Genomic DNA, 23,320 nt, shown 5'->3' with positions numbered 1-23,320 from the left:
AAACTTCAATCTGCTGTACAGTAGCATTACAAACCATAGACCATGCAACCTGTCTTCACAGTCAATAGTAATTTTCCTTTCGGCCAATTTAATGTTATTACTTTCATCTCCAAATAGCAGAGATTTCTAGAGGTGTTAGGGCAGCTCCAGTTTTGTTATGCATACTTCATGTATTGCTTTCTTTTTCAAATGCCACTTCTGTTTAGTCTTTTGTGACTCCATGGCTTCGCTGTTACTTCTGTGTGGCATCATGTGTGACAACTAATCAGGTTATTTTAAAAACTCTGCCACTGATATATTTGAATATGAGAAATGGTGTGTCTGAATCAGCACAAACTCTGTGGTCTGAGTTTGTTACCCGAGTTGGGATTTTTTAAATGGATCACTTAAATTTCATCTAAGATGCCTTCTCCGAGGACATGTGGAGGTTACTGGCTTTTGTTATTAGTCCTGAAAAATCATTAGGAAGATGTTCTGTTTAATGAACTCACAAAGCAAAGACAAAATACTCCCAAACCAGAGATTTCAAAGAATACTTTAAAACAGCTAATGCTCCTGGTTTGTTGTCAGGTGGATGCAAAAAGTGCAGCTCAATGGAGGCTCCTGGTGTGTGTTACACCAGAAAATGGTGCTGCAGTGGAGACACCCTGGGTTAGTTAGTTGTCAGATGCTTTTTAAGTTGTTTATTCCTTAAAAACAGGAATGGGAGAGGGAGACCTTTTGAATATGGTGTGGTCTAATTGTAAATTCAGGCTTTAATATGACGAGGGCACTTGACAGGTGAAACTCTGGGGGCTGGCTGTGCTGCTGCCCTGGGCGAGCACTGGGATCAGGAGCTCATGGCCAAGGCAGGGATCACAGGCTTCTCTAAAAGGGAGGAGCTGGGCAGACACTTGTCATGATTTCTACAAGTGCAGGATCATTATATATATATATATATATATATAGAGAGAGAGAGAGAGAGAGAGAGAGGGAGAGAGAGAGAGACTGGAATATTGCACAGAAGTATTTTTTTTAGCATTTCAGAGTGAAAGAATTGTACAAAGTTTGGCTTCAGACACAGCTACATTTTAATTGTGTGATTTTCAGCAATTAAAATGAATATATGGGAAGAAATACTCACAGGGATCTGAGAGAAGGAGCTACATCTACTGTCCTAGAAGATTTTTCAGTTATTCTATTCAAAACTGGGAGTTCATTGGTGATAGTACTGAATCCTCACCAAATTGAAGGGATTCTAGAAAAAAAACAATTTCTAACATTGTTTCTTTCTGGATACACATTTCTGCTGTCTGTGCACAGCTTGATCTATACCCACACCGTGTGTTTGAAAGATGGAATGAATGGGGAAGCTGGCAGGCCCCAGTTTGCTCTCTGTAGGAGATGCTCCAGTTGCAAGCAGCGCTGGCAGAGGGGATGGATGACTCAGTGGAGATTATTTACTGCTGAGCACGGGAAGGGGAAAGGTAAAGGAGTAAAGAGATGTGATACATTCCTTGATTAGAATTTTGCCAAGGTTATACCAACAAAAAACACACATCACAGAATGGCAAACATGACAGGATGAAGACAGGTCATTCAGGTTTAATGAACTGCGTAATACTGTTATAATTCTGTGTATAATTCTGTGGAATTTGAGATATAATAGTCTGTACTCCATTACAGCTGTGTTATAGTCTCAGTGTATTGATTATTGTTCTGTACTATTTTGCCAACTTGCCTTGGCAACAGTCCCAGCTGCACAAAGACTGAAACAATGTTGATTTTACTAACGCACTTGTATTTTGACTTCCAGATAAACAAAATGCTAGTTTCTACAAATTACAGTCACCTATATTTCCAATGCTTTCTGATGTCGCTTTTAAACCTATCTTTACAGAAGAGGTCCAAATTGCCATTCCAATAATGAAACCAACCTTAGATAAAGTCCAACTGGCTGGACAGGCCTTGCCTCCTGGATTTCCGGCGCCATTTCTTTTTGCTGATGGTCTTTCATCAGTAGAAACACTATTAACCAACATTCAGGTAAATTTTCTCTACAGGGCCAGGTTATGTCATGATAGATAACGTGTGTTTCTTTTGCACTCTTAAAAAGTTTCAAGAACTATTTCATATTTGCAGTTTCCCATCTCTTTAATTTAATGTCGTACTTAGGTTTCCTCTCTCCCTGGAGTTATCAGTCATGGAAGGGTTTCATACATTGTATATTTGACTTAATAATTGGCAATAAGAGTCATATTGAAATTCACTATTCTCATTATTCCTGCAGTGCTCTCTCTGCAGTTATTGAGGTGAGCAGAGACATGGCACTGTATGTGCAACCAAATTAACCAAAGCTGTACTGAATGATTCGATGCCACAAAATTCCTCATATATAACTCCAGAATTAGTTACTTCCAGTGCCTAGTTGTGTTTCAGGTCTGTAGGTTCCTGCTTCTAATCTTTCTGTTTTCCTAGAGGGTGTAAAAGAAACAAGTGGATGAATTTTGTCCCTGCTGAAAGAAAACGGTGTTTTCAGACCATGCATTTGTGTGTATTTTAGGGCCTGCTGAAAGTGGCTGTGGACAATGCAAGAGTCCAGGAAAAGCAGATACAGCAGGAAAAGAAGGAGTTAAAGATGGAGCTTTGTAGAGAGCGAGAACTACGAGAGAGCTTGGAAAGGCAACTCACAGCTGAGCTGCAAAGCAGAGGTGAGTGAGTGAAAAATGGGGTTTAGGTGTGTGTGAAATGTGTAACCCTTTGGCATTTCCAGCTGGAGCTGTCGAGGGCTCACAGTTAGCTGACATTATACTGGTGTAATGCAGCAGTGGAGCTGCACTGGTAATGAAAGACTCAAATCTCCCAGAACCACAACGAAGCACAGCTTTCTGTAAGCAGGAAGAACAGTGGCTCAAGGATTATTACCAGTAGGACAACTGGCCCCAGAGAGTTTTGGCAGGTTCTGAGGAGGGAAGCTGGGGCAGTTCCGTGGCTTCCAGGTGTATTAGCATCACTCTGCCCAGGTATTCCCAGCCCAATTTCTTCATTTGACAGCTTTAATTTGTGTTTCTACTCTTATCCTCCAAGCATCATCAGTCTTACTGTGAGAAAGACATGGCTTTAATTTGGGTATTCAGGTGATTTTTGTCATTACTTCCCTAGCCCACGTTTCTGCAGCTTCAGTGCTACTCAGTTTATCTTGTAGAGAACTTCAGCACAACAAAATAGACCTGAGAGAAATTGTCTGCCCAAGTGCAAGATCTGAAGCAAGTAGTCCTAGACATTTTTGTTTTTTTGCATCAGGAGATGGAGGTGCAGTAGCACATCCCAAACGGGGCCTTCTGAGACAAAACCATGACTGTTAGAAGCTTTTGATAATAATAGGCAATTAAAATGGTAAATCTGAATTTCTCGCTGTGCTGTTGCAAGAGAGGCAGTATTAGTATTCTTTTTAAAATTCAGATCCACATCTGAAGGAAAGGAACTTCATGTGCCAAAAGCTACTTCTAGATTACATCCATGAAATCATAAAGATAAAACTAGATAAGATCCAAAGTGTAGGTGCCAAGTCCTAGCTTTCCTGTGCTTTTTGAATGGAAATTGGGAGTGTGGAACTGTCTGCAGTGCCAGGTCTCACTTAGAGGCACCAAAGGGCACCTCTCAGTCAAGTTGTGAGGGGTCAGTAAATCCTGCTGAAGCTGTTAAATTGCAGTGGGTGTCCAGAAATGTTGCATCACCCAAGTGTGATGGGACTGTGTATTTCTGTAAAACAAAACTTAGCTCCTTAGGACAGCACAGTGTTCCCCCTCCTGAATTCCAGTTAACTCACCAAAATCTTCAAGTCATTCACAGTCTTTGATGGCTCCTGACTTGAGAGAGAATTTCACCAATAACCAGCATCCTCAGAATTGTTTGTCCTTCAGCTCACCACCACATGCCCATCCTTATTGTCATAGGGGTCTTGAGCTAGAACTGCACCTTTGAATATGTACATAAACTAATTTCTTACTGTCTCCATCATCTGCTAACTGTGCCCTGACAACCATTCTTACACTGTATTGATATTTCAGCCACAATTCAAAAACGCTTGAAGAAAGAGAAGAAGGCAAAGAGAAAATTGCAGGAAGCTTTGGAATTTGAATCCAAGAGAAGAGAACAAGTGGAACAGGCTCTGAAACAGGCCACATCAGGTGACGGTCTCAGGATGTTAAATGGTAATGTCTTAGTTGGCCTTTCACAGTCAGCTTAAAATGATGTTTGATTGAGTGAGAAAATTTCAGAATAAACCCCCACAATTCTTTCCTGAAATAATGAAAAATCTATTTCAGGCTATGTGCTCTGGGTCGAGAATTAAAAAAATAAATAAGTCTGCAACTAGAGAAACAGACAGAGCAGTTTACACAGAGATGACAAGAAATGCTGAATATATTATAGAGAAATCTGTTACAGTGCCAGCTAAGACAATGTGAAATTTGGTTCCTATAAGGTTCTGTGAACTCTTCTCTCCCAGCAGATTCATTTTTAGAACTGCTGAGCTTCATTTCAAAAGCCGTTTGGCTGAAGTTTGCTCAGCCTCAGGACCTATTAAGTTTGTTAAATATGTATCAGCTTTCAGAGCTGACTGGGTTTTGAACACTTCCCAAATATTCTTGTGAAACAAAAGCAAATCAGTTCATCTCCTAAACAGTGATTAAGTTCTGGCTACCAGAACTTAAGTTTATTAGAATTAAGTTCTGGAATGATTTGCCTTTTGTGCTTAAGATGGTTCTAGCCAAACTTTAGAGCTTTGGTTTGAATGCTTAAGATTGAACCTAGTTGAGATTTAATTAATTTCAGGTTCTGCAGCTAAGGTTCAGTCTGTGCATCCCTACCTGGAGCCTCTGCAGAGGCTCAGGAATCAGAGTGACGTTCAGTCCCTGCTGCATTCAGGTGTCCTGTGGTGTGTTAATTTGTGCTGCCTGCTTTGGGCACTGCTAGAGACTGCAGAGTGCAAAAACTGCCTGACTGCTGAGCAAAAATAATGAATTTGGCTTCTCAGCTGTGAGAGCTGCCCACACTGTTGTCTAAAGCCAGGGCAAGGCTGTGTGTGTGCCCTGGCACAGCAGTGCTCTGCAGGAGATGGGAGCTGTGATTTATCTGGGGCACCCAAGGGATACAAACTGAGAATGAGAGCAGCATCTCTCAGAGGCATCCTCTCATCCGTAGCCCTGCACATCCTGGAAGCAGGGACTGGCTGCTGTCCCTGGAGCACTGGCAGTGCCAGGGGGATCCAGGTGTGGATTCACAGCCCCAGTCACACCGGGGTGGGGACAGTGACCAGGGAGAGTGGATGGCCGGAGCCAGCAAAAAAAATTTCTCCACCACTTCTACTGGATCAGACAAATGCCCAGACTAGATCCCACAGACAGAACCAGCACCTTGAGAGGAAAGTCAGAAAAAAGCTAAAATCCTGATGTGCTGCAAGGTCACTCCTCTGGGTGCTGCCACTGCAGGGAAGCAGCTGCTGCTCACACACCAGCCAGGAGCACCCAGCAGTTCTGGAAGCCACAAATCCAGGGATACCAACATTCCAGCAGTGTGATTAACACACCTTTACATCTGCTAGTGTGGGCCTGGCTGCAGCAGTTTGATTTGCAGGCGCACTCAGGTAGTCATATATATGTTAGTGCCTGCAAGAAGCTGATATTTACATGCTAATCTGATTGCACATGCAAATCAGGTAGCTCATTAGCATCTTAATCCACAATTTAATTGCAGGTACAATTTTATGACAACAAAATGTGAAGGGCTATTCTGAGTATTTTTAATTTAACTCTGACAGTCTGTCTCATTTAACAGATGCTGTTATTAGTTACAGATGACTTTGTCATTTTTGGTATATACGTGTATTCTGAAGGGTTTGAGAAGAAAGAACCTTTTCAGATTGATAGGTCAGTGCCCTGCACTTGCTTTCAGAACAGGAATCTCAGTAAGTGAAACCCTGCAGAATAGCAGTCACTTGTAATTTTATAAGGAAAAAAATGTGTATGTGAAAATACTGCTTTTTTATCACATATACATTTATAGAGCTATATATGCACACATTACATGGATTTCATTTGCACATTTATTGCTGAGCTATTGCTCTCCTGTAAGGGCTGTACTTCTCAGGGCTGCCTTGCTTTCACTCAGGGCTCAGTTACTGCAGGGTCACCAGCAAAGCATCACCTCTGTGACAGATCCTGACACTGAGCTGAGGGGATCTGTGAAAGCAGCAGTGCAATTATTCCCTGCTTGAGAAAGTCCAGAAGCAGGCTTTTGGACAGAAAAACCCCCAAACTGTATACACAGCTTCCTTTCAGGTGTGGGTTTTTCCTTCCTGTAATTTCTAAGGGCTGTGTGATAAGGGAAGCAGATGTTTCTTCAGGATTTGAGGTGCCATGGATTCAAATCACATCCCCTTCATGCTAATCCTTGTTGGCACAAGGTGGATCGTGGCATCTGTTCCCGTAACACCCTGGGGTGTTGGAGCCCCCACCCCCACCCCAAGGACTGTGCAGACAGAGGGATCACCAACATGAAATTAAACAGGTCCAAAGTGAGTGTCATGAGACTCCTTCTCAACTTGGGGAAAAAAAAAAGAGCACAGTCCTCTTTGGAAAGCTCTTCTCAGAGATCTGGAAATACTTCACATAATATGACAGCTGTAATTTCGGTTTGGGTGGTAACACATGCTCACACATCCCGAGCTGAGGCTGGAAATGCAATTTGCACAGTTCTTATCTGTAACATGCACTCGCACAAACTGATACACACACCCCAAAACTGTTGCTGGCACTGGCTATATTCTTCAACTCTGTAATTTGGGGGTATCTGGCTATACACAAGAGTCAGTGTAGTTTAATATTATCACAGTTGAATTTCAACTTCTATTTTTCATGTGTCAAATGCCCTCATTCTCCAAGAGGATTTTGCAGACATATTATTACCACGTGTTGGTTATTATCTGATCGTCAGAGAAATGTGAAGCACATTAAAAATAATTCACTGTGAGACCAGTAATGTTTGCACATTTTGGAAACAATTTACTACTGAAAATTCTATGAAGACCAAATGTTTTATGCAAGACCATGTTAACTTGGAGAGCACCCTAGTTTGCTATAAATATTTTTCTAAAGATGCCTGAGAGAGGGGCAAAGGGGAATGTATTAATCTTCAGTCTCCCATCTTTCAGATGCTGGAATCCCAGATATGGAAATAGAACACAACGGAACCCAACATGACAGTGCAGCCATGCAAGGTGCAGTATGTACCACAGCTCCTTACTTGTGTGCTTGTCATTAAATATTAAGTAAAATCATTTTTATATCTCTTTTCATGATTTAAGATAAATGTAAATTACAGAATTTCAGTTTGTTTTCCTGTTTGATACAGAAAACCTTTGCAAGAACAGTACTTTACAAGATCAGAAATTAACTTTAAGTAGAGGTGCTATTTAGCTGAGGTGATTTAGAGGTGGTATTTGTTTTAAAACTGATATTTATCTACCAAAACATATGCCCTTACTTCAAAAGGGGTTTCACATATGATTTATGATTTGAAATATTTTACCTCTGGTCTTTACCTACCTATCAAGATTGCAGATGTTTTCATAAAATGCATGAACAATAAGTGAAAAAGAAAAGCCATGTTCACATTATGGGCAGCTATCTGGTGCTACTTTTCCTTCACTGTGTGGCTGTGTGTAAGTGCAGCACCTCCAGGTATGGTCTGAGTGCTTCCCAAAGAGCAGGAAATGAGTGCTGGCTGAGGTCTGGGATGTGAGGAATTGTGAAATCCTCCTTTGGGGGAGCTGAGACACGGGGATATTCCCAAGGGATATTCCCATTCCTCTTGGAAGCCTTTTTGAGCCACACAGAAAATCCAGTCACCTGTGATAAAATCTTCTCTGAGCAATTTGAACATTGAAATTCTCTGATGAAAGTCCAGCTTGTAGAGTCTTCCTCCCTTCAGTCCTGTGCCGTGTTCATTCCAGACCACTCAGTTCTGTGCTGGCAGCCTGCAAACAGCTGCCTCTTCCAAAGAGCTGCTGCTTCTTAGAGCAATCCCACCCTTTCTCCTGCATCATGGGATGGTAATGTGCAAAAATCCCCTGTGCTGTGGCAACTAAAGGCAGTTTGTGCAGACAGGAGAAGGGCTGCAGTGCACTTTGAGACACAAACCTCACTCGAGTATTTCTCTTCAGCTGGGGAAGGTTTGACTTGCATACCTCTGGTATGCATCTGTCGTCCATCTGTCATCCTTACAGAAAAGCTTTCAAATATTTTTACTGCTGTCTCTTCTTGTGATTTTAGATTCATATGCTCTGTATTACAGAGATGGAGAATCACAGCTTTATTGTAATGCAGATATATACATCTGACATATGTGTGTGTATATATATGTGCACATATAATGAGAGCTGTGCTCTAAATATTGCAATTGGAAAATTGCTGCTGCCAGAAATAGTCAAAATATTGGATGAGCGTTTGGGACACATGTATTTAAATTTGATGAGCAAAATGTTCTTTACATATCTGATCTGCTCATGGTACCTGCTGAGAGGAGTGCTCAGTGCTCTTCCAGAGAACTCTGAGAGTCAAAGGTGCATCTGGGCAGACTCTGGTAAAGAAGAGAAAGGTAATTTCAGTTTTCAGTTGAAGAAAAACCATCACACCTAGCTCAAATGTGTCTTTACATCAAAAATGAGTAAAAATACTGGGAGGAAGGTGATGCACAGCCACTTCCAATGACCATTTACTTGCCTGAAGGAATCAAGAGAAATTTATAGTAGTTTATGTAATTTAATAAACAGGAAAGCCTTGTGATTTTCACCATTTTTGTTTCACCATTTTTGTTTGTTGTCGAGTTCTTTCTTGTTTTTTTCCTTTCAATCTGATCCCAACTACATCATCCCTTCAGTTACGAGAGGTTTTGGCTCAGGAAGTTTTTGTTAAGCATGGCCAAGGGGAGAGCTGGATATTCCCTGGGTTAAGTGTCCCTGTCCCTCCCAGTCCCTTCCCTTTTCTGCCCTGACCCCCTGGCTTGGAAATCCTGCTTGTGTGGAGCTGTGAGGAGCTGAGCCCCTTGGTCACTCTCAGCTGATAAAAAGCTTTCTGGAGAGCTCTCTGTGGAACTTGTTTAGATTTCAAAGTGTTCCTGTCCTGTAGCACCGTCTCTTTCATTTTTATTTATGCTGATACTGTAATAACTTTTTCTTCCCTTTCCCTTTGATAACCATTCGTGTCCCTGACAGCTCCTATTGCTGCTGCAGCTCTGACAATTCGAGCACACTCCCTCACTGCCCCTGTCATTTGCTGCCTTTGTTTTTTGGGCCCTGGGAGGAGGAAGGGGCAAAATACATGTCCCTAATACAAAGCTGTTTCCAGGCCTCCAAAATCTCTCTCAGTTGCTCAGAAAAAAAAGCTTTAGCATCAATACAGAGCTTTCTTTTTCTGTTGTCAATAGCTCTGCTGGACAGAAATCTATCATTCACACAGTGCTTTTCCTTTGAAATTCAATTAGTTCCACTGCCAGTATCTCCTTAAGACGGTTTAAAGGAAAATTACAGAACTACTGCACAGCCACCTTTCACAGTGATTAAGTCATATCATATTTTATGCTCATTTCTTAAAATGATTTTATTAACACAAGCTGTTCATGTACTGAGTTTCTGATCTGCATTATAAATCTTTTCCATTTAGTTGACTCATTTTCCCTCTGCTTTGTATATTAATTGAACAGAAATTTCATGCAGATGAGACAAAACTTTTTTGAGCTTTACAGTGTAATGCTCCATATCCCAGATGTAGTTGAGAGCTGGAGCTGGGAGGTTTTTAGCAGGCAGAGGAGATCAGTGGTGGTTGCAGAGCAGGTGATGAGCACTCAGACACCCTCCTGCTCCTCCTTCCACCACTCACTCCTGGGCCAGCACCACAGTGCATCAACCATTTTATCAGCCAATCTCCCTTCCACATAAAATAAACATACTGGGTGTCATTAAGTGCACCTTCAGATCAATGATTTTTGCAAATGACATTCAAGTACCATTCGAGTAGTGCATTTTTGCTGATAAAAGCAAATTAAATTAGCACAACTACAAGTGTGCTGATAAAAACTAAAACCGAACAGCAGCACCATTAGCTAACAAAGTAATATTTTCTCTTTACTGCTTTCTGCCATTTAGTTATTATCCTATTGGAAATCTAATTATAATCCTTTTACTCCCTAGTCAAACTTCACAGTTTTTGCAAGCTTAGCACTGACAAGTGATTTCATTACATTTGATTGCCCGCGCCCAGATTGACTTAACTTCACTCTGAGACCTAAAAGCCCTCTCAGTTTCTCAGATTCCCTGTTTGCACATTACAGCAACAGCTCCTTTAATTAATTAGCATGAACAGCAGTAACATGAACTGCTGAACAGAAAATAACATCATTTTATGATCGCGGGGAGACTTCTCCTTTTGCATGTTTATACCTTAGTTAACTTTTGTATTACAATATTTCATTGTTAGGGGATAGTGGAACAATCAGCAAAGCAATGTTAGCTTAAAATCTTAAAAAGTGGATGTTACAGTAATACTTGATAACAACAATTTACAAAAAAATAAAATTTCAGGAAGGAGGCAGCAGCATAGGCAGGCAGGCTTTCCTGAGGTGAAAATGTACTTCACTGTGCCTGTAACAGGAGGGTGACCCAGGTCTGCTGCTGCTTTTGTTTGTCACATAACTTGGCAGAGATTCAGCACAAAAAACTCTGGGATTACCATGAATAACTTTTTTTTTTTTTAATTTAACATGTGAATAACATTTTATTTCTTTGTCAAAGATAAAGGACTGGTGTAGTTTGGAATGTATTTTGGGGTTTATCATGGACTGGGCTTCAGTTCATTGGTGTTCTGATCCAAGCAGTGAGTTGTCAAACCCAAGCTGCTTTAGCTGAGTCTCAGGTCTGTTGTTCTCCCTCCTGCCCAAGCTGTGTTCTCTCCCTAGAGCGTGTCCTGCTCTGGAGGAATTACTGAACCCCTGGTAGCTGTCTCGTGCTGTCATGGCAGAGCTCCTGGAAAAGCTCCTTCAAAGCTCCTGTGCAGTTCCCAGACTGTCACTCCATGGCCACACGGCCACGTGCAGCTCAGAGCTACCCCAGCAGGGGCTCACCAGGAATGGGAAATATTTGACAGGGTCCACTCAGCTGCTTTACTCACAAAATGAGAGGGGAAGAAGCTCCTGCCCAGCAGCTCTGTGGGTGAGCAGCTCTGCAGTCCTGAGGGAAGGAGAGGTTTTGGTACCAGTCCTGAGAGATGCCCTGGTGTTGCTGCAGGTCCTCAGCTGGGTAGTAATTAGCATTGACTCCATGGTTCAGAAGGCTAGATCAATTGTTTTATCATCTCATCTTATAGTGTATTATATTTCTGTATTACAGTAGCAAGAGTTCTCACTAACACCTAACTAACTAACAAGAACAACTGGTGACTCTCTCCTGAGACACCTGGCACAGCTGTGCATCTGATTGGTCATTGAATCTAAACACCATCACCAGAAGCTAATCAAGCAATCACCTTGGGTAAACAATCTCTAGAATACATTCCACATGAGAACAACAAGGAGCAGAGATAATAATTGTTTTGATTCTCTTCTCTGCTTTTCCCAGGAAAATCCTGAGAAAGTCTGTGCCTGCTCCCCGTGGCCAGAGAGCTGCTGCCACACCCTGGGCTCAGCCAGCTTGAAAGATCAGAGAGGGCACCTCTGATATCATATCTGCACCTCTGCAGAGGTGGAGAGAGGCTGTAGGAAAGTGGGAGAGATGAAAACAAACCAGGATTTGTTGGTACTGCTGCTACAGAACCAGCATTTATTGACCATGTTCTTCCTGGGTCAAGAGGGAGCTGTGCCCTGCCCTCTCTCTGCTCAGTTGGAAGGATATTTGCAGATAAAAGAGAAGTTTTACTGGACAGCTAATTTTTTACTTGTCATTTAGCTGAATGATCAGCCCAGGCCCATCTCCTTTTCATGGTAGTGAAGAGACATTTGCTGAATTTTGGTCATTGCTCTGGTCCTTACCCACAAGCAGGGCCTGGGTTCATTCCCCTTCCAGGCAGGAAGCACTCCTGTCTGCCAAGGGCTGTATGGAAAGAGGCTTTTTCTGAGGTATGTGATCCTTTGGAGAAGCAAACTGATTTTTTTCTCATTTTTTTCTTTGTACAAAGTAAGACACTGGTTCAAACTAATTAGCCCCATCTTTGCAAATTAATTTATTGTTACTGTATTGCATTTCCCATGTGTTGCTTCCTCCAAAGCTGAGCTTGGCTCTGATCTAACTGAGGTGCTGTTTACCCAGCCTGGGAAGGGTGGGGAGCTCATCTCCTGTGCAGTTGGACACTTGTTTTGTTTTAAAGTAGTTTAGGGAAATAAAGCTAAATTCCTGATTTAAACTAGAGATCTTACAAACAAAGGATTCAGAAAATTCAGAGATGTGGAATAAGCTGGGGAAAAAAAATTAAACCTGAATAAATATGGAGATGATGATTATTTGCTTTGGATTTGTCCTTTATGCACCCATTAAAACCTTGGAAGAAAAAGATAAAGGATGGTATTGTGGCTAAAAAGAGTGAAAGAGCTGCACCTACCCTGGGCTAACAACTCAAGGAGGAAAACACCATCCTGAGGGAAAATTCCATTTACTAACACAGACTCTGGCACACCAAGAAACTCAGAGGTCTTTACTTGTCTTATACATTGTGAAGGGGAAAAAAACCTCCTTTCTAAATGTCTTGCTTATTAAGCCAGTCATGCATTGCTCTGTAGGCTGTAAAGCAGTGTAACATGCACAGGGGGCTCATAAGCATATTTAGTGTTAGGGAATATCATTTATACAGTTTTTATATTGTCAGTATTACCCCTAGAGAATGAGATTAGGCTTTAAACTACTGTAAATCTACGCTTTTGCTCACCTTTGTATAATTTCGTTTTTTAATAGAATGAAGCCCACATAAATGAATATTTGATTAAGGGATAAACCTGATAAAAGAATACATTTATTGCACACAGATTTATTCAAATCTTTGCTATATAATACAGTAAAGTACTATAAAATGGTCTATAGCATGCAGTCAGCTGCACTGAGGAGATGGTGAATATTCTCCAGAAAAGATTAATTTGACAACATCACATTGTCTTTCCTGTGTAAGTGGGGGCACAGCTGCTCCCAACACGTTAATTCCTCAGAGGTGATTGCTGTGTGACGTGGTTAATGCCATGAAATTCAGTTTATTGCACAGCAACAAAAAAAAGTATTTTAATTTCTGGAGAACAACTGAGGGTGTTAGAAAAAAGGAAAGGCTTAACTGTGCACTTTCTGTTCACTGATCAGTGATGTCTCCTGGGTGGCTGCACTGGGCTTGAGATGTGGCATTTACTTTTCTCTCTTATGGGTGTTCTAGATACTTCCATTGAACTTTCCTTGAGAAATAAAAGGGGTTGGAAGGAAATATGGAAACCTGTTCCAAAGTTTAGTCTGCCCACAGTACCCTCAATGTCCTCATCTTACCTTAATTTAAAAAAATAATACTTAGAATTTATTAAGAACACAAAGAACAGCCTCCACTAGGAAGAAGCCATGTGCAGCTTCCTGATGATCATGAGAAAAAGGAGAAAAAAGCCCAAACCACAAACAAACCCTACACTGCTCAATCCTGGCATTTCTGCTGAACCTCCCCAGGCTTTAGTAATTCCCCACCAGGTTTAAAACAAGAATTTTCATCAGCCAATGGCCTGAAACTAATTTTATTTCTTTCTTTGGAGGCTCCCAAACATCCCTCTGGAGTTGTTATGTCTCTGGCTCTTGTGATCTTTATTTGTGCTTACATCCAAAATACGTATTAAATCATCTCAGTTTGGAGAGTCTGAGCCTCCTTAAAACCACAAAACATTCAATTACTAATTAGCTGTTTCCTGTTCCTAATGAAGTGAACATGTCGGATTTGGATTAAAATTCAGCTACTGCTCTCCTCTGTTTATGGTTCCAGATGTTTTTGTTTTATCTAGGAGGTTACTTTGACAGCTACTGCTAAATGATAAATCACTCATATTATAGCTGAAATGCATTTTGAAATTGAAATGTGGCAAACTTGGAGATTGCTCCAAGGATCAGTGTCAGTTTGCAGGTCAATACTTGTTCGTTCCTTAGGAGTGCTCGGTATTGGCGTATGTAAAACAGTCATGGGAGAGATGTCAACATTATACAAAATGCTGCTCCATATTATCATTTTGCTATCATCTTCCAGATCAGTTCTTGCAGATTTAGCTGGGTGGATTCATGATTCATTGTATAATGAGCAGGAATATGGATTCTTGTTAGCTTCAGTTTCTGTGGGCATTTCAATATTTATTTTTTCTCTGGGCTTAAAGTTGCTTAATGTGAAAAATCACAGTTGATAGGTACTATAACTAGGAATATTTTTATGAAGTGCTTTTCTGCTTCGTTGTCTAAATAAAGAAATAGAATTTTAAGAGAAACGTGGTGGTTTCTGAATGAGAGAACAGTTTTCCAAGAACAGATCCTGATTTACATTTTCTGAAAGCAGTGCAGTTTTAACACCCTGTTCCCTGGCAGGTTTTGTGCAGTGCCAAGGGTGTGTGCTAAAGCTGGTGCCTTGTCCCTGCTCTGTCCCAGGGAGGCAGCAATCCAACACTTGCTGCCTTTGGGAGAAAAGGACTGTTTGATTAAAAAAAATACCTTAAAGGAATAAAATCCAAATCAGAGTGTTTGCAGCCTGTCCTGAGCCATTGCTGACAAACACCAGGGCAGGTCGTGGTGTGTCTTTGTCCTTTCTTGAGGGCATGGCCAGGTGTTGTCACCCTTTCCCTGCACAAAACTTGCACACGCGATGGGCAGTTTCATTTATATTACTTTTAGATCTGCTCGTTTGCCTTGAGGGAAAAAAAAATCCACAACCAAGTGAAGAAACCACCTAAGTGTCAGTTAATTATCAAATGGTCAACTGTACAATTGACTTTTTTTCTTCTTTTTTGTTTCCCTCCAGAAAACAGAACATACATCAAGCCGACCATTATGTACTGAAGGAACCACCTATTGCTGAAAAAATGTCTAATGACCACTATTTGAAGACTACATAGTTCCTGAGAAATGTCCCTTCCAACCTTTGATGCCTTCAGTACCGTGTGAGGAACAGGATTTGTAGCATGAAACTTGAAGGACAATTTCAAGCAATTTACTGTTGCTGCATTGAAAACTGCCGTATTAAGAAATACTGAGACTTTTTACAAGCTTACCATACCAAACCAAGCCTGTCACAACAGATCATTTTTAGGTCCCTGGAGATAGAAAGGAGTTTTAGTATTTTTAAGCACATACATCAATTATTTCCCCTCCCCACCCCGCCCCAAAAAATAACTTTTTTTTTTCCTTAGGAGGTGGCTATTACTGAATAGCAATGGCACAATGATTTTAAGCCACAATGGTCCTCACTGGCTGTACATCATACAAGTCCAGTTTATCACTGAAACTGTTCAACATGGAGCTGTTTCGATTGTGTTTATAAATTAAGCTTTGTTTACTGAAGCAGATACTCGATATATATTACGTTTTAAAAAGAAATGTGTGTACATTTTTTAAAAGAACGATGTAAAAATTGTCCTTTCATTAGATGACCGATTCAAAAGTGTGAGCTAAACCCTAATAGCTGATGTAATATGAGGATTATAATTGATGCTTTTTTTTTAATGCTCAGTTCAGCTTGGCTTTTGGTCTTTTAAGATGGAAAAATGAATATGCAGTAGAGTGTTAGATAATGGAAACTTTTAAGTATGGTTTCTCTGTTGTACCATATTAAGTTAAAGTACACATTCTTTGTTAAAAATGTTCTTGCTAAAAATACAGTATTAAAAAGTTTTTTGTTTGACTTTGGAAATCTTTTAAGATTTTTTTTGGACTGTGAATTCCCATAGTAACTGTACTAATGCAAACCAGTATTTTGCACTATTAAAAATACTTGAAGAAATGACTTAATAAAGAGGGTGGGTTGGTATTAAACATTTTCCTAATTATTGTATGCTCCAGATTCTGAACTTTGAAAAGTGAAAACAGCTGAAAGTTTCCCTTCTCAAAACATGGGGCTGAAGGCTGGTTTGAGTCAGGTGGAATTTAGTGATCACCTGTTCTCTCTTTATTTTAATTCCCGGGTCAAAGGCACAGTGCTTATTTCCTTACCAGCTCCTGTTTATGTACACATGTTTACACACACATGCCCTGAATATAAATCACTGTCACTTAAAAACAAAAAAGACCTTTAAATAGATCTACAGGGAATATATTCCCTATTATTATGTTTTCTTCTGGCTACATCTACATGGACAGTGTTCACAATTTCTTTCATTTTTAGCATTGCAATTTTTTTCTCATTAGCAGACTCTTGTAAACAGACTCTGCAGAATAAAATCACCTGATTTTTTTTTTTGTTTCTAAAATAAATCTTTTAGCTTAACCAATGTCAGTTCAAGAAAAGGTGTTGCCCTCTGTTCTACACATGATCAAGTGACTTAATCAGAATATTCTTCCAATGTACAAATTGGGTTTGTTCCATATTCTTTTTATAACAGCTGTTCTAATAACTGCATTAATCATGCTGCCATTGATCAAACCATCAAAAGTTGAATGATACAAAGAAACAGGAGCATTAGGAATTGTGATTCTTTATAAACACTCATGTGTGAATAAAACATTGCGACACCAGAACTTAAATTGTACCTTTAGGTATAATATTAATTTTAGTTTCAATTCCACTGGGATTTACTTAAGTGAGGTCTGAACTTTATTCTAAATCTTATTTTTCAGAAGGAGTTGAAACAGCCCTTGGAGTGCTGCAGCATTTCTTACTGACCCAGTGCTGGCAGTGCTCCTGTGAAGTGCAGATTTTGAAGAGAGATCTTTGCTCAGTTTTCCAGTATCGTGTAGTTTAGAAAGACTCCATATAACTAAATAACTCAGTCTTTAAAATACCAACGTTTTTGCACTTTCCTTTCATCTCCATATAGGCTTTTTGAACATTTTTCCCCTCACTGGCTGATGTACACATTCCTTAAGGCATCACTGAGCCTAGGTTGATGAGCACAGGTTGATTCCTGATCTGCCATCCCAGATTGGCTTTAAATGTCAAAATTCTCACAAATGAAGTTTAGGAGACTGATAAACTGGAGAGCTTACTCAGAGTTTACTCTGTTTTCAGTCCTCACTGGGTGGTTCCTGGTAAGTATTGACAAGGCAGGAGGCTGAGGGGTTTGGGTGTCAGCTCAGCCTAATGTGTGGGAGGAAGGTGTTAAAGAAAGGCTCAGCCTTCCTCCCCACATTCCTCCTCACTGGAACAGCCCCAGCTGGCTCCCAGGGAGGGACAGCGCTCTCGGGGTTGGGATTTAGGGTGGTTTTTGTCAGGGTGTTTGTGGGAACTCAAAAATGTCCCTCTGACATTTTTGAATGTTCCGGGTCCAGGTCAGAAGCATTTGAGACCCTGGCAGGCAGCTGCAAACAGCTGTGATTTTGGATTTGAACCATGGAATGATTTACCAACCTTGCAGGAAGAACAAGAATCACAAAAGTTTAGATATTGTAATAGAAGTAGTCACAAAGAAGAGGGAAGAATTTTTGAGTGCTGTACAGGGGGTTTTTTACTTTGTACATGGGGGTCAGAAGTTTTAAGATGGAGGAATTTGGGCCTGCCCTGTCCTCCCTCTTTGTTCTTCCTTACCTCCATGTTCTTGGTGATGTTGGCACTCACAGATTGGTTTAGAGTAGAAAGGCACCATTTAATATAGGTAATAGGCATTGGGAAAAACTGTAAACATGTAACATGTAATGTACCATATAAAAGATAGAAAATCACCATTTAATATAGGCAATAGGCATTGGGGAAAAACTGTAACCATGTCACACGTAATGTCCCATATAAAAGACAGCAGCAGCCCTGGGTGGGGAGAGAAGAAGCAGTCGGGGTCAGAGAGGATGTCAGGGTGTGTGTGTGCCTCTGCCTGAGCTGTGAGCAAACCACAGCAGCCCAAGGAGAAAATCTTTTAGATAACTTGCAATAAACTGCCTTGAGACCAACAACAGAGACTGCTGAGCCTTTCTTTGGAAGCTCGGGCTGGAGGAGAAGTTTTTCCACCACACAGAGCCACCCCTGGCCCAGGGTGGCCTTTGGCAGGTGGGGCAGAGGGACCCGGGCAGCCCCTCCTGCAGTGTTGGACACTCAGCTGGGCGTGCTGGGGTGCAGCACCCACAGCCCCTCTGGCAGCTCTGGCTCCCTCAGAGCTGCCCAGCTGTGGGGTGCCCTGGGCCACGGAGCCATCCATGATCCCAGGGAACGCAGGCCAGGGAATGGCTTCCGAGTCCTGTGGGGTGCAGACCATCATAAACCCCAGAGGATCCATAGTGCCCAATCTCCATTTGAAGCCTGGATCTATAGCAGTCCACAGTGAGGACATGGCTGTGCATTAAACCTGAGTGCTGCTCGAAGGAATTGCTGCTTACAAGGAAGTGGCCTGTAAATACATTTATTTACAGACTATTTTTGATAACGTGACAAAATGTAGGCTAACCCGAATTGTTACAAATTTCCTTTATGGCCTCAGCTGATCTCCACAACCCCTCCTGTGCCTGTGCATGCACTGAGCCCTAAATACACATGGGACAATTCCCAGCCTGGGCTTGGATCTGGAGCCTTTGGCAGCAGCAGCACTGACAGAGGCACTTCCACCTTCCCCCTGCAGCTTCCACTGGCCCTGCTGCCCTTGCTGGGGTTGGCAAAGAATTTGCAGAGACTTTTCTAAGCCAGGTCATGTGCTGTCATCATTTCTAATACATCCTGCAAATGTTTAAGCACATGTAAAATCACTGTTCATAAACAATCTGACTTTAGTTCTGTCTGCAAATATGGGCGTCTTTGATGATTTGAAGCTGAGATGGAAGGACAGTAAAAAAAGTATTTTTATAATGATGTATTATGGATGGATAATGATTTGCTACTGCTTTATATTTGTATATCAAAGGAATCAATTGAAATGAGCCAGTTCAGTGTCAGCAGAGCACAAATGCTGCAGCTTTTGTGGGTGCTGCACCCACCCTTGCCTTTGGACCTGGACCTGTTTGAGTCTTCTGTTGGAACATGAACATTTGGGTATGGGCATCTAAGCCAGGGAAAAAATTCTCTTTGGAGCTCATTTTTTAAAATAAAAACTGCCATTTTTCTGAGTTTCAGTTACAAATGCAGTAAGATTTTACTACATCTTCATTATATGATTCTGTTGACATAATCCAAAATTGTGAAAGCAAATACAGCACCATACATTAAAATGTTCTTATGATAAGTGATACTTTAAAAACTGGATGCTTTATAATAGTTTAACTATCTTAACATACATTCAGCCTTCCATGTTTGAAAATGCTTTCACAGCTCTTTCAGAAAGGACACTGAAATGTGTATTCACTGAGCAGAAGGTCCCTTTCAGCATCTATTATTTTTTGTCTCCAAGAGTGGTTAGTTATGGGAAAAGAGGGTTTTGCTGTGTATATATATAAATATATATATATACACACATACCTGCTGCTCCTGGTACCAGAGCAAGCATTCTGGAATAAATTCTGGCTGGTCAGAGGGAAGATGGAGATGAAGCAGCCAGGGAAGTGACATGTTCATATTGAACTATACAAAATCTGTCCAGCTCTAATTAATCACTGTGTGCTTCACTCAGCCCCCAGCGGGCCAGACTTACTTTTCACAAGAAAATCCAAAGTAAAACAGTGGAGACAAGCTCAGTTCTTCTGAGTTGTTACCTGAAATTATTTCATAATGGTAAGTTTTGTGTCACAGTCCCCTCACAATAAGTGTTGCAGTCCAACCCCTCTGCATTAAGGTTATTAAAGAGATTTTGCTGTACACAGCCTGATTTAAATGCTCTGCATGAAGCACTTGAATGTCTCAGCAGCACATGGATGGACCAGGGCACCTTTGGACTGTGCTGCAGGGTGGGCAGGAGGTGTTTTTGGTCACATTCCCTGCCTTTGGGGAGCTGGACACAGCAAGGAGCCTGCAGGGTGCTCCTTTAGGATCTGGGCTTTGCTTGAACTTCCACTTGTTACCCAAAGCCAGATGCCTAAAATGGATTGTGCCCCCCATCCACCAAACTGGCCAAAAAAACACTGGCACTAAGTGAAACAAGATGAATTAGCTAAGAAGAGAGGAAAGGATTAACAGGAATGAAAAATAAACCTTAATTTGCTCCAGTGCTGGTAGGATTTGGCATTTAACTTTAATCTTATGTTTCGTTCTGTGTCAGGGAGAAATACCTGTTTTGTGTTTCCCCTGACAATTCCTGCCATTAGCTGAAAGTGTTTATTCCCAGAGCTGTGTGCCATCAGTTGATGATGACAAAGAGAGGTTTTGGCAGGAAAAATCCTTTAACATTTGGAACATTATTATGAAATATAATACTGTCCTTTGCAGATCAGTCCAAAGCTATTCCATGCAAATTGTTGCATTCTCTTCCTCGGTGTCAGCTGGAACAGAGGGGGAACCACATCCCTGAAAGTAAGAAAACAAAAATGCTTAAATAACAAGGAATAAACTCCCTATTGGACTTTTTCTTGATAGTTCTGTAAAGCTGCTGAAAACAGAAATGGTACACAGAGATTTTTGGTGTCAGATCAGTGCTTTGCATTTTATGTGATCATTTACACCTGTGCAAAGTAAGTGTTTGGTAGCATTTGACAGCTGATTTAGTAACGTTTGACACCTATATTACAATGTTGAAATGACTTTACAATGTGCAAAGCCGTGGAAAAAGCTCTGATTCTTTTCATGGCTTTTTCTTTATAGTTGAATATTGAAATTCCATTCCAAAGGTAAAAAAAAAATATATATAATTCCTTGCATCCTGACTGTAATTCTTTATTTCTTCTAGTATGTTATATTCTGCTCATACTACCTTGGGGGAAAAAAAAGAAAAAAACATAAAAGGAAAAGAGAAAAGCAATTGTGTTTAATCCACAGCCTGGATTCACAGGTGCTGGCACTTACACCAAACCAAACTCAGCTGGAAGGAGACACAGGGAAGTGAGAACTCTGCCACTGGGATGAGAAACCCTGCAGGATTAAAACTCCTGATTTGTAAAAAATTGTAAGTAAATTGCATTATTTTTATAGTTATCATTTTTTTTGAAATTAAGAGAAATTTTCACTAAATGAAAGTTTTGGTTTTACTTAAGTTGGTTTTGGCTTCTTCAAAGCAAACTACCAAGCCAGAGTATTTCTGTTTTCTGCTTGAAGACAGGTGGTATCAGACTTTTCAGGACAGGGGGTTGGTCAGTTTGATACTTTGGACCCATTGGAGAAAAAACTTAATGTCAGCAATATCACCTCTGTGCATAAAGAGTCACTGCAGTTCTGAGTTTACAAACAGAGCTTTTCTCACTCCAGGACAACAAGCCCGGTAAGAAGGATCATGGACACAGCAAAAACACTGTCTAAATTGTCCTGTACAATTTGTGAAGGCACAGCTATTTGAAATTCAATTGCCAATGTTGTGTGTTGACAGGATGTGATATCTTAATGAAAATAATAACATTGTTTGCTTATCTGGTACCAGCCTGATTTCCAAAGGGAAAGCCTCTCAGACTTCACACATGGAAGTGCTTTTCCAGCTGAACTGCTGCAGTAGCCAGTGCAGCATGAGTAAGTGAGGTATCTGTGAAGTTCATGGACTGGTGAGGAGGCAGGGCTGATTTGCCAAGGCTGGAATTACTGACAGGCTGAATGACCCATGGCCAGGCTGTCACCTTCCTTTCCATTACACTCTGCAGCACAGCCCAGCAGAACAGAACCTGGGAAAAATGACTCCAGCAGGAGATTGCAGGGTTTTCAAGGTCACCAGCGTTGGCTTGTCATTTCCTAGATCAATTCCAGTGGCCTCTTGCTGGCACCTATTGATAAGGCAGAGAGCAGCCTCTTGCTTTGCCATCACTCAGAATTAAAGCCTCACGTTCACCAGTGGCTGTCTCTTGGTCTGAACCACGTGCACAGAAATCAAAGCTCCCCATGCCCTCCCTGTGTTCACAGGGCTGCTTTCACCTGCACTGCCTGGCTCAGGGCAGCCCAGCCAGCTGGCACGAGTGGAGAGCCTCAAATGTTAGCCAAAGGACAGCAAAATTATTTGTTTTAAACAAGAAAATAAAGCAGTGCTGAAGCCTACCCTAGGTCAGGGCTGGCTCCGTGTGGTGGAAAAGTCTCTCCTCCCACCCGAGCTTCCAGAGAAAGGCTCAGCAGTCTCTGTTGTTGGTCTCAAGGCAGTTTATTGCAAGTTATCTAAAAGATTTTCTCCTTGGGCTGCTGTGGTTTGCTCACAGCTCAGGCAGAGGCACACACACACCCTGACATCCTCTCTGACCCCGACTGCTTCTTCTCTCCCACCCAGGGCTGCTGCTCTCTTTTATATGGTACATTACATGTTACATATTTACAGTTTTTCCCAATGCCTATTACCTATATTAAATGGTGCTTTTCTGTCTTTTATATGGTACATTACGTGTTACATGTTTACAGTTTTTCCCCAATGCCTATTACCTATATTAAATGGTGATTTTCTTTCTTTTATATGGTACATTACGTGTTACATGTTTACAGTTTTCCCCAATGCCTATTACCTATATTAAATGGTGATTTTCTATCTTTTATATGGTACATTACATGTTACATGGTTACAGTTTTTCCCAATGCCTATTACCTATATTAAATGGTGCTTTTCCACTCTAAACCAATCTGTGAGTGCCAACATCACCAAGAACATGGAGGTGAGGAAGGAGAAAGAGGGAGGACAGGACAGGCCCAAATCCCTCCATCTCAATACCTCTGACCCCCATGTACAAAACCAAAACCCCCCTGTGCAGCACTCAAAAATTCTTCCCTCCACTTTGTGACTACTTCTACTCTAATATCTAAACTTTTGTGACTTCTTGTCCTTCCTGCAAGGTTGGTAAATCATTCCATGGTTCAAACCCAAAATCACAGCTGTTTGCAGCTGCCTGCCAGGGTCTCAAATGCTTCTGACCTGGGCCCAGAACCTCCAAAAATGTCTGAGGGACATTTTGAGATCCAACAAAGCAGGACATTTGACTTGCTCAGCGTGGCAGCTGCAGCTGAGGGAGGAGAACAGACAACAACACAAATGTTTATTGTTTGTGTTTTGTACCCAAAGGGTAGCAAGGGGAAATCACTAAAGGATAATTTGCTCAGTTTCAGAGAAGGATTGATTTCCAAGG

General features: G+C 41.2%; 1 protein-coding gene and 1 long non-coding RNA gene across 3 annotated transcripts in view; one reads left to right on the top strand and one right to left on the bottom strand.

Annotated features, from left to right (window-relative positions):
- DACH2 (dachshund family transcription factor 2) overlaps positions 1 to 15,920 on the top strand; it is a 247,537-nt gene extending 231,617 nt beyond the window's left edge. The window contains exons 8-12 of one of the 2 annotated variants that reach the window (XM_021531418.3): positions 1,880 to 2,025; positions 2,543 to 2,690; positions 4,050 to 4,169; positions 7,193 to 7,258; positions 15,042 to 15,920. In XM_021531418.3, coding sequence (XP_021387093.1) covers positions 1,880 to 2,025; positions 2,543 to 2,690; positions 4,050 to 4,169; positions 7,193 to 7,258; positions 15,042 to 15,079 — 518 coding nt within the window. In that variant the 3' untranslated portion in view covers positions 15,080 to 15,920. Of the gene's footprint in view, positions 1 to 1,879; positions 2,026 to 2,542; positions 2,691 to 4,049; positions 4,194 to 7,192; positions 7,259 to 15,041 lie in introns of both variants that reach the window. The other variant, XM_021531417.3, reaches the window with a different exon arrangement.
- A 4,491-nt stretch (positions 15,921 to 20,411) lies between these two features.
- Positions 20,412 to 23,320, bottom strand: part of LOC110471132 (uncharacterized) — a 109,779-nt gene continuing 106,870 nt past the window's right edge. The window contains exon 7 of the long non-coding RNA XR_002465535.3: positions 20,412 to 20,588. This is a non-coding gene — a long non-coding RNA (uncharacterized LOC110471132). The remainder of the gene's footprint in view (positions 20,589 to 23,320) is intronic.

The sequence above is a fragment of the Lonchura striata genome, chromosome 14 (genome assembly GCF_046129695.1).
Source record: "Lonchura striata isolate bLonStr1 chromosome 14, bLonStr1.mat, whole genome shotgun sequence".
Taxonomy (NCBI): domain Eukaryota; kingdom Metazoa; phylum Chordata; class Aves; order Passeriformes; family Estrildidae; genus Lonchura; species Lonchura striata.
Note: the sequence above shows the minus strand (reverse complement) of the source record. Positions and strands in the feature narration are given on the sequence as shown.